This window comes from Rhinoderma darwinii, chromosome 2 (assembly GCF_050947455.1).
Source record: "Rhinoderma darwinii isolate aRhiDar2 chromosome 2, aRhiDar2.hap1, whole genome shotgun sequence".
Lineage (NCBI taxonomy): Eukaryota > Metazoa > Chordata > Amphibia > Anura > Rhinodermatidae > Rhinoderma > Rhinoderma darwinii.
In genome coordinates this window covers 402,750,739-402,767,956 of record NC_134688.1, presented here as the reverse complement: position 1 = coordinate 402,767,956, position 17,218 = coordinate 402,750,739, and the positions used below count along the sequence as shown (strand labels likewise).

Sequence of the window (17,218 nt, the reverse complement as noted above, 5' to 3'; positions counted from 1 at the left end):
GCAATGGCATTTTAACAGCTGCTCTCCTAATCCTATTAATTTGTCTGGCAGAAACCTTCCTCATTATGCCTTTATCTGAACGAACCCGTCTGTGCTCTGAATCAGCCACAAATCTTTTCACAGTACGATGATCACGCTTAAGTTTTCTTGAACTATCCAATGTTTTCATACCTTGTCCAAGGTATTGCACTATTTCATGCTTTTCGGCAGCAGAGAGATCCTTTTTCTTTCCCATATTGCTTGAAACCTGTGGCCTGCTTAATAATGTGGAACGTCCTTCTTAAAGGGAACCTGTCACCAGCATTTTAGCTATAAAGCCAGCAATACCTGGTGAAAGTGGGTGAAAAATCATTGTCATCTAAGCTATAAATATGTTCTAAGTAAGCTCTGTAGCTTTAGTATTCCGTTTTTCAGTGGTCCCACACCGTATGCAAATGAGCAGAAAAGAGTCAAATCTTCATCTGAAAAGAGTCAGGTTTTCATTCCTCCAGCATCTCAGAGTGGACTCCACCTCCTTCTTTTTGATTGACAGCTCCTTAGCCAGTCAGGGCCAGACAGGTGGCAACGGTGGGCGGGGTTAAGAAGCTGCATCCCAGAGGGAAAAATAATTACCATAAAAGGCGGGAAAAGTTTAAACGACGATATTTACAGACAGAGGAGGACTTCAGGAAAGAAGAGAACAGGAACGCACTCTGGACAGCTGCAGCCATTGAGGGGTAAGGCGAGTTTAACAGGTAAGATGTTGATGACAGGATCCCTTTAAGTAGTTTTCCTTTGATTGGGCACACCTGGCAAACTAATTATCACAGGTGTCTGAGATTGATTACAATGATCCAAAGAGCCCTAAGACACAATACCATCCATGAGTTTCATTGAAAAACAAATAATTAAATGTTTGACACTTAAATCCAATGTGCATAATAATTTGGAACACCGTGTATTCTGCAGGGGTGATCCATCTGTTACCCACTCCTTAATCATGGGCCTAGGGACGACGCTACAAGCAGCTGTCAGGAAGTGTCTAAGAAGTCCCTTTTTAATCCCTGCTAGTAGACCAGGGAGCAAGGACAGGTGTGCAATCTGAAGAGTGTGTACCACTGTAGAGCCCACAACCTGCTAAAATGGTTGTAGAACCGGGCAGGTCCACCATATATGAAGAATTGTCCGAGTCTCCGTGCAGCAAGGGCAACACAAATTGGACACATTTGGTTAAGATCTTTAATTTCTTTTTTTCTTCTCTTGGGCATGACATGCCTTAGGCATCGTACGTGTTATGAGAAAAATTCTTTGCCACTCCGACTCAGGCTTATATTGATCTCGCGCTCCCAAGTGTTAATACAGTATATGCAGGAGTTTTCCCAGTCGAGGTATCCAAGGGGGAGGCAATAGAGCAGAGATATGAACTGGTATGGACGACCGGTATAATAGCCCCCTAGATATGTTGTTAGATATGTTGTTAGTTGAGCATACTGCAACCACGAGAGAGAGTCCTCCCGGTGCAGGTTCCCTGAATTGACGAAAACTAAGGAAGTCTGGAACCATCAGTCATCACCTGACATAGTCTAGTGTCCTCGGAGGAAGACCATGCCAAAAAGGTATCTTTATGTACCGTTGTGGGAAAGGCCGGGTTATTGAAGAGAGGACTCAAAGGCCCAGTTCTGCACGACAAGCCCCTTCTAATTCGTATTCTGTCCCAGAGAGTAAGGAAGTGTTGCGTAAGAAGAGGAAAAGTAACAAGGCATGGGATAATGAAATTCTAGCGCTTTAAATTTCAACCCATTGTTTGTTGCGTCCATTGTGGAGCCAGTCTACCACTTTCATCAGAATCGTAGCCTGATAATGAAAAGAGAAATCGGGGAGACCAGCTCCTCTTTTCAATTTAGGTCAGGTCAGAACTCCATGACTGAGGCCTGGTTTTAAAGTGCCCCTGACAAATTTCTTGAGTGCGCCTTGGAGAATCTTGAAGAATGCCCTATGGAGGAGAATAGGGACCGTCCGAAAGAGATACAGGATTTAAGGCGAAATTTCTATTTTGATTGCATTCATGCGGCCAAACCAGGATAACTGAACAGTTGTAGGATTTCGTGTCCTGGAGAGAGTGTTGTAAGAGGGGAGGGAAATTGAGAAAATGGATGTCTGCAGGGTCACAAGGGTCTTGGATTTCCAAGTATTTAATAGCCTGCGATTGCCATTTATATGAAAAAGGAGGACTTAAGGCCTTTTGCCTAGGTCAGATGCAAAGTGATGTTAAGAGCCTCAGTCTTTGAGTAATTCACTTTAAAATGGTTGACCTGGATGAACGTCTCGAATTCATGGGCAAAGTCAGGGAGAGAGATATTATTATTGGTAATAAACATTAAGAGGTCGTAGGCATAGAGAGCCAGTTTATGATTTTTTTGTACAATCCTCTTCCCTGTGGTATCAGGAGAGCCACACAGGGCCACCGCTAGGTATTCCATCCCGAAGACCTAAAACAAGGAAGATAGGGGGCATCTCTGTCTAGTTCTATTTGCAATAAAGCGAGAGGAGGCAACTTTCACTCTAGCAGTAGGTCCCTGGTAAAGAGAGAATATCTTCTCCAGCATGTTGGAGCCAATACCTTGGGAATGTCCAGTGGACTTTATCAAATGCCTTCTCAGTATCGTAAACTAGTTATCTTATTTTATTGCTAGTGCAATCCAGGAGTATCCTATGTAATTTAATTTCCTACAAAAACCTAATTCCAACATTCTTGGAAAAATGTTCCATCGAGAAATGCATCAAAAGTGAAATTGCACAGAACAGGTCTTAAAGGGTTTTACAGCCAGAAAAAAATGATCGCCTATCCTCAGGATAGGCCATCAATAGCTGATATTGAATTTCCCTAGCAGTAAAATTCTAAAAAGATAACTAGTTTACGATGCTGAGAAGGCGTTCGGAATGTCCAGTGGACTTTATCAAAGGTTGGTCCCTCAACAGTTAGAGGCTTTGTTACCACATTATAAGTGGCCTATATTGTACATGATGTGATCGGCGCTGTAATATATTTTACAGCAGTGTTTTTTATTTAGAAAACTATAATTTTTGACGGAGTTATGACCTATATTAGCTTTACGCTAATGAGTTTCTCAATGGACAACTGGGCATGTTTTTACTTTTTGGCCAAGTGGGCGTTGTACAGAGGAGTGTATGACGCTGACCAATCAGAGTCATACACTTCTCTCCATTCATTTACACTACAAATAGCGTTACTGCAGTGTCCTGAAAATGACTATACATTACCTCCAGGCAGGACGTGATGTGTATTCAGAATCCTGTCACTTCTGTAGCGTCTCTGTGATATTTACAGCAAGGCAAGCGTAATCTCGTTTGAAATGACAGGTTACATCGTAATCTCGCGAGATTACGCTTGCTGTGCTGTAGTGACGGGATTGTATTAGCGAAGTGTCAGGATTCTGAATACACATCACGTCCTGGCTGGAGGTAATGTATATTCATTGTCAGGACACTGCAGTAACGTTATAGTGTGTTTATGTGGCTACACATAGCGATATAGCTGTATCGCTATGTGCAGTGTAAATGAATGGAGAGAAGTGTATAACGCTGATTGGTCAGCGTCATACACTCCTCTGTACAACGCCCACTTGGCCAAAAAGTAAAACACGCCCAGTTGTCCGTTGAGAAACTCATTAGCATAAAGCTAATATAGGTCATAACTCTGTCAAAAATGATCGTTTTTCTAAATAAAAAACACTGCTGTTAAATACATTAGTGGCGATCACATCATGTACAAGATAGGGCACTTATAATGTGGTGACAGAGCCTCTTTAAGTATTCGCTCCAATATGTTGGAGAATATTTTCTCTCTTTACCAGCGACCTACCGCTAGAGTGAATGTCAATGGGATGCTCTCCTCCTCCTCCTCCTCCTCTTCCTCTCTTTAGTGCAAATAGGGGGCATCCATGTTTAGTGCTATCTCCAGATCCCGACTAATCCGCTATTGACGGCCATCAATTTTTACTGGCTGGAAAACCCCTTTATTATGTCAGTGGAAAATGGGATAAGCCATCATGAGAGTACTAGAGTGAGAACAGTATCTCGAACTATAATTTTACATGTATTTCATCCCTCACTGAAGGGACAGGCACTAGTTGCTATGATTCTCTTTTTCTTTCTCTCTTATCTCGCTCTTTCTCTCTCGCTCGCTCTTTTTCACTCTCCAAAATTTAGACTTTTGTGTTTCCGCTGTTACGCCGCTTTTGTAAAATTGGGCGTAAAATGGCGTAAATGATAGAGCAAATTTACTCCAACTCGTAGCTTTTTTGACTGAAAAATAAAAGCTATGGCTCTCAGTATATGGTTACACAAAAAAAAGTGCACAATATAAAAATAATTATATACCTATGATATCGTCGTAATCAGATCGACCCGCAGAATAAAGTAAAATTGTCATTCATAGCCCACGGTAAACGCCGTAAAAAAAAAAAAAAAACATTTGTCAGAATTAATGGTTTTTGGTCACCATGCTTTCCAAAAAATGTAATAAAAAGTGATCAAAAAATCGCATATACCCCAAAATGGTACCAAAGAAAACTACAGATTGTCCTGCAACAAATAAGACCTCAGACAGCTCTGTTGGAGAAAATATAAAAAAAAAGTTCTGGCTCCCAGAATATGGCGACACAAAATGTGCAGAGTGATCCAAAAGCAGATAAGATCGGGCACCATTTTTCAGTGCGACACTGGCCACACATCTGTGGATTATTTAGTTACCGCATTATTATACCCTCTTATTATACCCTGATGTTCTCGGCACAGCTTACCTATGCCCCCACATTATAAACTGAAATACCATTAAAACTCCAAACAGAACTACCAAGCAAAATCTGCGCTCCAAAAGCCAAATGGCGCGCCCTCCCTTCTCAGCCCTGCAGCGTGCCCAAACAACAATGTGTATCCACAGATATGACATCGCCATACCCAGGAGAACCTGATTAATATTTTATAAGGTATTTGTCTTCAGTGGCACAAACTGGGCAAAGCGTATAGTGCACTCAAATGGCATATTACTGGAAAATTTTAATTTTCACTCCGCACCATCCGCTGCGCATTAATCCCTTCGCACACCACGACTTAATAGCATGTTGTGGTGTGGGGGTGATGTATGGAGCGGGCTCACGCGCTGAGACCATGCCATACGCTGCGCGTGCCGGCTGTGTATTACAGCTGACACCCGGGACTAACTGACAGGAGCAGCGATCGCGCTGTTACAGGAGCCTGTTAAAATAACAATATACTTCAATTACATGAGTATTGCAGCATATTGTACCAGCGATCTAATGACCGCTGGTTCAAGTGCCTTAGGGGGACTAATAAAATGTGTAAAAAAAAAAAAAAAGTTAAAGTTGTTATTAGTGAAAAAAACTAACCCTTTTCCCCATTTTTTTTCTCTAAAGTACTGTAAAAAATACACAAAATTGGTATCGCTGCATCCGTATGAGTCCGAACTATTACAATATACCATTAGTTAAGGGTCGGCCGGCCAACAGCGGAGTGTCACCCGCGAGCCGCCCGCAAATTGCGGGCCATGCACATGGCCGCATGCATTATTTTCTATGAGCATGGACCGCAAAACAGGGCCGTAATAAGACATGTCCATTCTTTTTGCGGTCCAGGCTCTGTGGCAATGCACAGACAGTGGAAACCATGGTCGTGTGCATGGGCCCATAGAAATGAATGGGGCCTCAATTCATCCGTGGATTTTCGGGGGAATTGCAGTCGAAAAAGCACGTTCGTGTGCATGGGGCCTTACTCACACTGTGAACACCGTAAAAAAAAGAGAATTTAAATCTCAAATTGCTGTCTTTTGGTCACCTTAGCGCGAAAATTTTTTATTTATAAAAAGTGCTCAAAATGTGTGTACCAAAACATGGCACCAATAAAAACTACAGCTCATCCCACAAAAAATCATGCTTCATGCACACGGCTGTGCCCATAATGACGACCCGCGATCGCGGGCACGGACTCGGGCCGCAGCCCGCATTTTCTGCCCGTTCTCCCATACAAAGTATGGGAGCACGGTCCGTAAAACGCAAAAGATTGAACATGTTCTATCTTTTGTGGTACAGTTCTACAGTATGGACACCTATCCGTAGCGATACGGAAATCTGTCTGCGGCCAATAGAACTGAATGGGTCTGTAATTGCGGACCGTATTACGGTCCGCAGTTAGAGATTTTTTTACAGTCGTGTGCATGGGGCCTCACACCGCTCAATCGACCAAAAAATAAAAAAAGTTATGCCTCTCGGAATGTGGTGAAACAAAGCTATTTTTTAAAATAGATCTTACTTTGTAAAAGTAGTAAAATATTTAAATAAAAAAATATAAATTTGGTATCACCGTAATTGTATTGAGTCGCAGAAAAAATTAAAGTTGTCGTTGTTACTGCACGGTGAAAGCATTAAAAATAAAACCCAAAAAACAATGGAGGAATCGCAGTTTTTCCCATTTTGTGCCTGCAAAGAATTTTATTTTCAGTTTTCCCAGTACATTAAATGTTATTTTAAATGGTGTCAATAGAAACCACAACTCCTCCCACAAGAAATAAGTCAAGTCTCTTGGAAGGCGGGGAGGGAAAAAAGAAAAAGCAATCCGGAAAGGGTTAATTAATTTCTAATAAAAAAACATTTATGACCACATGTGGGGTATAGCCATAGCGAGGAGAAATTTGCTCTACAAGTGTTGGGGTGCTTTTTCCTCCTTTATTCCTTGTGAAAATGAAAAAATGCAACATTATAGGGAAATAATGTTGATATTCATTTTCATGGCCCAATTCTAATAAATTCTGCAAAAGACCTGTGGGGTCTAAATGCTCACTATTCCCCTAGATAGATTCCTTAAGTGGTGTAGTTTCCCAAATTGGGTCACTGGGGGGGGTTTCCACTGATTTGGTCCCTCAGGGGCTTTGCAAATGCGACCGGACACCCCAAAAACATTTCCGCTAAATTTGAGCTCAAAATGCCAAATAGCGCTCCTTCCCTTCTAAGCCCTGCTGTGGGTCCAAACAGCAGTTTATTACCACATATGGCGTATTGTCATAATCGGGAGAAATTGCTTTACAAATGTTGGGGTGCTTTTTCTCCTTTATTCCTTGTAGAAATGTAAAATGTCTACGTTTTTTTCAGAAATAAAGTAGATTTTCACCTTTACAGACTAATTCCAATGAATTCAGCAAAAACAACTGTGGGGGTCATTGCTAACTATAACCTTAGAAAAATTCCTTAAGGTGTGTAGTGTCCAAAATGGGGTTACTTTTGGGGTGCTCCTTTGCTTCTGAGGCCTGTGTTCACGCCATTAGGACACTAGGGCCACATGTGGGATATTTCTAAAAACTGCAGAATCTGGGCAATAAATATTGTTGCATTTCTCAGGTAAAACCTTCTGTGTTACAGAAAAAACTGTATTACAAATGAATTTTGGCAAAAAAAAATGATTTGTAAGTTTTACCTCTGCTTTAATTCCTGTGAAACGCTTAAATGGTTAAAACACTTTCTGAATGCTGTTTTGAATACTTTTGAGGGTGTCTTTTTCAAAATGGGGTGGTTTATGGGGACTTTCTAATATATAAGGCCCTCAAAGCCACTTCAGAACTGAACTGGTCCCTGAAAAAATAGCCTTTTGAAATGTTCTTGAAAATATGAGTCTTGTAACATCCTGGAAAAATAAAAATGTTCAAAAAACGATGTAGACATATGGGATATATGAAATAGTAACTATTTTGTGTGGTATTGCGATCTGTTTTACAAGCAGATACATTTAAATTTAGAAAAATGACATTTTTTTTGCAAATTTTGGTGTTTTTCACCCACAAAAATTGAATTTATCGACCAAATATTTTTTACTAACATAAAGCACAATATGTCACAAGAAAATAATATCAGAATCACTTGGATAGGTAAAAGTATTACGAAGTTATTACCACATGAAGCGAAATGTCAGGTTTGAAAAAATCGACTTCGTCCTAAAGGCAAATACTTTAGTCTTGCTTTAATGTTTTTCCAGACCAAAAAGGTGTCCTGCTGGCACTTACCATGTAGATCTGATTTTGTTTAGAATCTTTCTAATGGTATACTCATACATTTTGACATCAGTAGTGATGAGATCTTTCTGTAGGTCATGTGATAAAATTCTGGGGATTTTAAAGACCTTTTTTTCATGATCTTGCGCTGGGCTATACTTGTTGGAACTGTCAGGCCTGAGCAAGTTAGCAGTTGTTTTAAATCTTCTCCACTTGTTCATGATCTTCCAGACATTGGAATAATTGATGTCCAATGGTTAATAATCTTTTTAAATCCCTTTCCAGTTCCGTAGGCATTTATAACCTTCTTTCTAAAGATCAGAGCGCGCTTAAGCCGCAAAAGAAAAATATAAAACGTAATTATACTTTATGCCTTTTAGAAATCCCTCCAATGTCCCGCTGTTTACTCTGGAAATGAACGAGTTAAAGAACATAGTAATGAGGCCAACGAGTCCAGTAGCAGTTTTACCTGCTTACAGGTATTCAAGTGCCTAGCCCAGAAGGAACAGTGTCACACTTTTTTTTTTTTTTTTTTTTTTTTTAGTTTTGGCTTACCGGTTTACATTTTTTTTCTTTACATGATTATGAGGGGCAACAATCTCGTCTAAGCTGCTGTGAGCAAGAGGTAACTGAACATAATAAACCTGACTGTAATTGGCATACTTAATGTTGTGGGCATGCTCTTTGACATGTGCAGGGAGGAGGAGCTGAGCTGCCCCATCACCTATTATCAGTGGTGTGAACCTGTATTGTCTGCCTCTACCAACATCTTTAATAGTTGTTACATTTCACTATCGCCCATCAATGATAATTGGATGAATGCTGACCCTGCGTCCTCACAGCACATGCTAGAAAGTTATCTCTACAAGACAGGAAATATTAACCAATTATGTGTGCTCTGTGGTTTGTTTTTACACAAGCTATGACTGATATGACAAATTTTACTGACTTTTAATGGGTTCATCAGATCTTTATTTTGTTTTTTGGCAGACTGCATTATTCTGCCTTTTTAAAAAAGCAACAGGAATCAAACAAAAGTGTGGACAGAGCCTTAGTATGGAAACTTTTTTTTCCCATTTTATGTTTGTGGTTAGACCAAGTGAATAAATCTGTTTTATTATATCGTTTTATGTTTCTATAATTGCTTTTATTTAATCTGTTATGCTTTATCAATGCAGCACATGTTTTCTTATGCTTTATTAATACTTACAAAGGGCATTTGTGAGTCTGGCCACAAAGTGAAGTTGTGTTTGCAGTTTTAACAAGTCAGTTTGTCTGAATATTTTATAATTACATGCTTTATTAATTAACTAGCAGGCTGTTGCCAATAAGAAACTACTCATCCTGGCACATCTTCTATAGTTGGCACAAAGGTCTTTACTAGTTACGCATTGTTTTTATGAATCCTTTGTTCTGTATGTTTAGCTGTATATTGTTCTGTTCTGGAAGGAGAGCTGTTTTGAAGACCTGAAGAACTAAAGCCTAGTGCACACTTGTGTGAACATAGATTGAGAAATTTTAATGCCAGTGAAAGCCATACGTATGTGCTTGGTGCCTCACTTATGCTTTGAGTCTTCCCTAGAGAAGAATGGTTAAATTGTCAGTGACTTGAAGTACCACTATTTTAGCCCTCCTTCACTGTGAAGGTGATATGACATAACTGAAGCACTTTTATTGCACAAAAGAAATATAATTTATAATTTGGTTGTTGGAAATCCGAAATGGAGAAAGATTACTTATTTGTGGACTTAAAGGGGTTTTCCTGGAGTATGGATTGATGGCTTATCCTTAGGATAGGTCATTGATATATGATCGGTGGGGTCTGAGTCGTAAGGCCCTGCACTAATAATCATAACAAAAAGGGCACAACGTTTTCTGGACTAATGCTGCGCCTCCAACCGTTATCCTGGTGCAGCAACTTGTTCATATGTGCATGTGTGCCTTTTACTGCACCTCAGCCTTATTCACTTGAATTAAGCTGTGCTACAGTACCAGACACCGCCAAATACACATGGACATCAATATGTCTGGTACTGCAGTGAAGGGACTGTGGCACCCCAGTGAGCACCACTGCAGATGGTGGAGGGGGGGGGGGTGTTCCAGCGTTCAGACACCCAACCAATCGCACATTGTTGGCCTATGCTTAAGATTTTGACTGTACATGAAAATATAAGTATATTGGTTACCCTCCTGTACCCTCCCTGACCAGTGGCTTGGGAGCCACATGTCGCTCTCTGGCTACCTGAATGTTCTTTTATATACAGCTAGTTGTAGCTCCAGATACTTTTGTACACCAGGGATAACACTAATACTTGTGAATATTGGGACTACGGTACAAATCATGATCACTGGCAGTTAATGGGGTAAAAGCTATATTACTTAGACATACAGTATATTTGGTAAAAGTTTTCCCTTTAAATTGTCAGTGTGGCTCAAAACCAGCTCTCCTATCTGAAAGTGTCAAGAGATATAGAAATACCTGTGGACCGCTGATGTCAAAGAGATTGGAAAGTAAAGGTAGTCTTTAAAGTGCCCACAATAGTTGTTGTCCAGCTTCCCATAGACCCTGGATGTATGTATTCGTATGTAATGCTGGGCTGAAGAGGGGCCAACAGTTTCCAAGCTGCCCAGGGCAAATAGTATGCTAAATCCACCCCTGCTCAAACGGCATTTATTTATTCACTCCCTCTCACTACTATGCGTCACAGTAGATCAACTATGTATTTGTAAACCAAGACATTGCTAGTTGGACCCTTCAAGATATATTTTCTAAAGTAAAGCAAGTTCCATAAGCAAGTAAAGTGGAGCTGTTTAAGCATCAAATTCTCTCCTTTTAGGCCAGACCTTCAAAGGTTCTAATGAAGGATAATCGGTCTCTCTATATGTTATTTCAAATGTAAGCGTGTGTATATGTGTATATATGTATATGTGTGTATATGTATATATGTATATGTGTGTATATATATATATATATATATATATATATATATATAATTAGAATATTTTTTTATTTTAATTTTTGGGGGGGAATTTAAATCTTCCCATTTGTTTTTGAACGAGGGGATATTTATAAAACAAATAAAAAAGAAATAACTTATTACCCATCGTGGTTGCCGATTTACCCCAGGGAAATGAGAGCTGGAATCCTATTGGGGGCAATGGCCGATTGGTCCAGTTTTGCCTTGCATCTTCCCCTGTGGTTCTCTACTTCAGTGCCGTTCACCCCACACCTGTGGCAATTTGTGATGTTGTCAAATCAAATTACTGCTACAATATTTCTCAATACATTCTAAAAATGTTCCCAAATACATGAACTGTGACATGTTCACATGCAACGCTGTGAAAATTTCAACAGGATATGCAAAAATGCATAATGACCACATAATTTGAAGAGGATTATTGAAAACCCAGTTTAATGCAATGTAAAGTTCCAATAAAATGTGCATTTTTCTTTTCACTACAGTTTTAATCATGTAGACACAAGGAAGCTAAAATAGAACTATAATGCAATATTAATGTTCCAATATGTTATGCAGAATATCAGTGACCGTTCTCCTTCAGCACAAGGTCCGGAATTGCTGAGTGCACTGCGAGAGTTGGAGCAGCGCTGTAAAGATTTAAAAGAAGAAAATATTATATTGGTGAGAATTATTTTTTTTTTTAAATATTTGTTATTTGGCCTTTGTATAACTTGATGTCTAGAGTGCATGCGCATCTCACAAGTATTCTTGTAAAGTGTCTAATATTTATAGGGAAGATCTATAAATGGACAGTATTTACAGTGCTTGTAAGTACTTTATTTAATGAAGAATTATCTACTTATTGACCGTTATTAACCCCTTCCCCCTGCTTGCATTCTGGACCCTAATGTCCAAGCCATTTTTTAAATTTTTCCATTGTCACATTCGAAGAGCTGTAACTTTTTTATTTTTGCGTCGGCATAGCTGTATAAGGTCTTGTTTTTTGCGGGACGACTTGCAGTTTTTATTGGTACCATTTGAGAGTAGATGCGACTTTTTGATCACTTTTTATCACATTTTTTTAAAGTCAGGATTAACAGAAAACAGCAATTTTTCCGTTGTTTTTTATTTTATTTTTTTACGGTGTTCACAGTGCGGGTTAAATAATGTAACAGCTTTATAGTCGGGGTCGTTACGGACGCGGCGATACCAAATATGTGTAACTTTTTTGCTTTATTGTAGTTTTTTTTAATAGTAAAGCATTTTGTAAGGGGAAAAAGTGGGTTTTTAATTTTTTTTGTTTCACTTTTTTTTAAATTAACTTTATTAAACTTTTTTACTTTTTTACTAGTCCCACTAGGGGACTTCACTATCCTCCGATCGCTATTATAATACACTGCAATACTTCTGTATTGCAGTGTATTACTGCCTGTCCGTTTAAAATGGACAGGCATCTGCTAGGTCATGCCTGCGGCATGATCTAGCAGGCATTCGCTCCAGGCAGACCTGGGGGTCTTTATTAGACCCCCGGCTGCCATAGAAGACACAGACACTCGGCGATTTTATCGCCGGGTGTCAGTGAGATGAGAGGGAGCTCCCTCCCTCTCTCCAAAACCATTCAGATGCGGTGCTCGCTATTGTGCACCGCATCTGAAGGGTTAAACGGGTGAGATCGATACTAATATCGATCTCACCCGGCAGAGCAGGGACGCCCCCAGCCCTCAGCTGCCTCTGGCAGCTGAGAGCAGGGAGATTTCACGGCTCCCTACTCTGTTCACTTTATTCTACAGCAGCGACATAGAATAGCGGCGCTCTAGAATAAAGCCCACTAATGACCGCCATATAAAGGCGTATCGGCGGTCATTAAGGGGTTAAGCACAAAATAATGACATGCACCCCCTTGAGAGCCATGTTTGGTAAAGGCAGAAATGATGGCCTTGAGACTGTGGATAAGTCTCTGTTGCTTTTTTACATGTGGGCACTGCAATTTCCCCTCTTTTCTTAGTATCATGAGGACTGTAAGTGAACAATTACTGTTAGGCTATTCCTGTGTAGCTTTCTCTTTTTATGTGTAGGAATGTTGTTTACAAAAAAGTTTTTAACGTCACAGTTCCTTTGTAGACTGCAGCAGGTTTTCCTTCATGATTACCCTGTATACAACCAGCACCATACTTTACTGTGAGAATTTATGGCATCTATAGAATTCATTTTTATTGCTAGAAAGGTCAATTTTGGTCTCCTCAGACCACAGAACCTTTTTCTTCTGACTATGGATTCTTCCAAGAATCCCCAATAAATCTGTGACTAGGGAAGCAGCTAAGCAACAGTTATATTCATGGTCTCTCTCATCTATACGGTAAGATCTAAGCAGATATAAATTTTTATTAATAGACGAAGGCTGTGTTCACATCAGCGTGGCCCTTCCGTTGAAGGGTTCCATCGGAGATGTCCGTCGGGTTAACCCCTCAATGGAAAGGCAAACTGAAACCTTAGCTTCCGTTAACCCGACGGAAACCTCCGACGGTACCCCTAAACGGAAGGGCAACGCTGATGTGAACAGGCCCTTAGGGGCCGTTCATATATGTTCGTTGCTCCTGTCCGTTTCCCTCCGGCGTGTTGCAGAACAGCCGGAGGGAAACTGATGCTAGAACGGATCGCATAGCTTTCTATGGGATCTGTCCTGGCACAGGGGACATCAGTTGTGGCTCCATACGGCACTGGACCTGTGCAGGAGTCAGTTCCAAAAGCGTTACCTGCAGCGCTTTTGGGTCTGGCTCCCAGGGAGGTCCGGCACCGTATCCAATCTATTTGAACTGTGGCCAGATGAACCTAATTCTGAAGTAGTTTCAAAACCACAAAAAGGCCATACTTACTAGGTAGGTGGGTGGGTGAAAACACCCACCTACCTAGTAAGTATGGCCTTTTTGTGGTTTTGATGTTATCTATGTCCCATTTTTTCTGCTTGTAATTCTGAAGTAGGGAACCATCCGTTCCCTGCTTTAGAATTAGTTCAGAGAGGAGGAACAGAGGGAGCTCCTCCACTTGCTGAGGACTCCCCAGGCACAGCGCTACTTTAAGCCATATATGGACTGTGACGTCGGTGGCTACGGAATCCGTTGCTGATCTGGCTGGGGATTCCGCTCCTAGAGGAAATCCCTGAGGTTACTGTCCATATTGGACAGTGGCGTCAGGGGCTCCTCCTGGAGGCAATCCTTGGCCACAGCGTCTGCAATGCTCTGGCCGGGGATTCCTCTGCTAGAGGGAGCTTCGGTGGCGCTATCTACAAGGGAAGGGGGTAGCGCTATAAACAGTGGGGGTGGCACAATCTACAGGGTGGTTCGGGGTAGCTCAATCTACAGGGGGTGCTTTGTGGCACAATCTACAGGGGTGCTGTGTGGCATTATCTGCAGGGGATACTGTGGCATTCTCTACAGAGGGGTGTGGCACAATCTACAGGGGGTGCTGTGTGGCACAATCTACAGGGGGCGCTGTGGTGCCATCTACAGGTGGGCTGAGTGACATGATCTACAGGGTTACTGTGGCATTATATACAGGGGGTGTGTGGCACTATCTACAAAAGGCACTGCAACATTATCTGCAGAGGGTGTGGCATTACATACAGAGGACACTGGTATTATCTAGAGGGCACTGCGGCATTAACTACAGGGGGGGGTGTGGCACTATATACAAAGGACACTGGCATTATCTACAGGGGGTGTGTGGCACTATCTAAAGAGGGCACTGCGGCATTATCTAAAAGGGGTGTGGGGCACTATATACCGAGGGCACTGTGGCATTATCTACAGGGGGTGTGTGGCACTATATACAGAGGGCACTGTGGCATTATTTACAACTGGTGTGAGGCACTATATACAGAGGGCAGTGCGGCATTATCTACCGAAGGCACTCATTATCTACACATGAAATTCGTCTGTTTTTAAAAATTTGTCAAAAACGGAAAACATAAAACGTATACAAAACAGATGCAAAACGGACCTAGACGGACGTTTTTAACAGCCGACACCCGAACCCTGTTATGTGAATAGAAACAGCAGCAATCTCTGTGTGGTGTGGGATTGGGTAGCTGTAAAGGTTCCAAAAACAAACTACTCCCTGAAGTTAGGGCTAGTGTTTAGCGCCTTTGCAGGCTCACAAGGCTGCGTCGAAGATCTGATTTGAGGTTCGTGAATAACAGCTGCCTTCTGGGCTTTCTCTCTCGGCACCGGCTTTGGCGCTGCACTGAATATGACACACGCAGAGGCTGTGCAGAGGAGAGCCCTGACCTGGTACACAAGTATCGAATCTTTAATGTATCCAATCTATCACAAGCTATGCACCAATCTGATAAAATTGGCACATTTTCAGACTCTAGACTACCTTTTTGGTGGACCATTGTGTTAAAAACGGATGGTAAAAACTGATGACAACGAACGACCACTGATAAAAATTGATGGTTTTGTAGTAAAAATTGTGAAAAAGCCTGAAGGCAACTGATACATTTTTGCATCAGTTTTAGCAGAGATTGTAATCACTTGAGAGTCAAAAAAAACTGATGCTGATGCAACTGATGTATGTGATTTGCACCCTTAAAGGGGTATTCCCAACTTAGCCATTTATGCATGTTCACGGAATATGCCATAAAGTCTGATAAATGCGGGTCCCAACTCTGAGACCATCACCTATCTCCAGAACTCAACCCCTGACTCGCCATGTGAGACGGTGCGTGGTTCCCTCTATTGATTCCTATAGGAATTACAAAAACAGCCGAGCCTGCATGCTTTCTCCGATCATGAGAACGGGGATTACCTGACCCAGTCTCGCCTTGTGAGCCGGCTGCACGCATCCAGGCGGAGAATGAATGGAGAGGTGGCCTGCACAGTAAGCGGGCTCAGCTGTTTCTTTAACTCTCAGTGGCCGTCTCACCAGATGGGACCGGGTCGGGTAATCACCATTCTTAAGTTACGTGTGGGTCCTAGAGTTGGGACCTGCATCTATCAGACATTCATGGCATACCTCATGGATCTGACATAAATGTCTAAGGTGGGAATACTCCTTTTAAAGCAACCCCCAGTCGGGCCAGATGCTAATAGCTTCTAATGCAGTAGTTGTGGCAATGGATGTCGCCATGACTGTAGACTAACTCCTTCTTGGATGAGAGATATGGGGAAGTGGTAGTCTAAACCTCCTCCCTAATACTTGGTTATTAAACATCAACACGGTCTAGTGAATAGTGGAATATGAAGATAGCGAGCTTTGAGGAAAGTATACATGTTTTGTCTTTTCCTTGTTTGGCTTTGCCTTAAGTATTAAAAGCAGAACAAAACTTATTGCTGTTCTTTTAGCTGCTCTGCAGGGCTTGTGTTCAGAACAAACCAGGGCTATGGGTACCTCAACAATTTTAGGTGTTGCACGCTTGTAGTTACCAGTGCCTTCACATTTAATTTAGGGGGAGAAGGTACTAAGAGGAGTAGATCACAAATGTAAATGCCACAGCAGATTTTTGATTATTTCTATTGCCTGAATGGTTTAATGACAATCACGAAGACCTAGATAATGGATTTATACATATTGTTTACTGGCAGCTGGGGGTGGCTTAAAGAGCCTCTCACCACATTATAAGTGCCTATCTCCTACATAATGAGATCGGCGCTGTAATGTAGGTAACAGCAATATTTTTTATTTAAAAAAACGATCTATTTTCACCAAGTTATGACCTATTTTAGCTTTATGCTAATGACTTTCTTAATGCCAAACTGGGCGTGTTTTTACTTTTGACCAAGTGGGCGTTGTAAAGAGAAGTGTATGACGCTGACCAATCAGCGTCATATACTTCTCTCCATTCATGTACTCCGCACATGTGCTGTCACTTACTTACACATTAAAGTTACTGAAGTGTCTTGAGAGTAAATAAACATTGCTTCTAGCCAGGACGAGATGTCTATTAACCCCTTCCCGACATTTGACGTATCCAAACGCTAAAGTCGGGTAGGGGAAGTATGGAGTGAACTCGCTCCATACGATGCCGGTGTCAGCTGTTTGTTACAGTCGACACTTCAGAGTAACGAGCGGCATCGCGCTCGAGCGCGATCCCACTCGTTAAATGCTGCGGTCAATAGCGACCGCAGCACTTAAATCGTTAGAAAGAGGGGAGCGACCCTCTCTAACTGCTCATCGCGCCCCCCGCAATGCAATCGCGGGGGGG

The 17,218-nt window shown here is 41.5% G+C and overlaps 1 protein-coding gene across 20 annotated transcripts in view; it reads left to right on the top strand.

The window, feature by feature from the left end:
- TSPOAP1 (TSPO associated protein 1) overlaps window positions 1–17,218 on the top strand; it is a 235,225-nt gene that overhangs the window by 94,591 nt on the left and 123,416 nt on the right. For 11 of the 20 annotated variants that reach the window (XM_075854078.1, XM_075854070.1, XM_075854068.1 and 8 more), the window contains one exon: window positions 11,593–11,697. The exons of the other annotated variants lie outside the window; for them this stretch is intronic. In XM_075854078.1, the coding sequence (XP_075710193.1) occupies window positions 11,593–11,697 (105 nt within the window). The remainder of the gene's footprint in view (window positions 1–11,592; window positions 11,698–17,218) is intronic. 20 annotated transcript variants of the gene reach the window in all.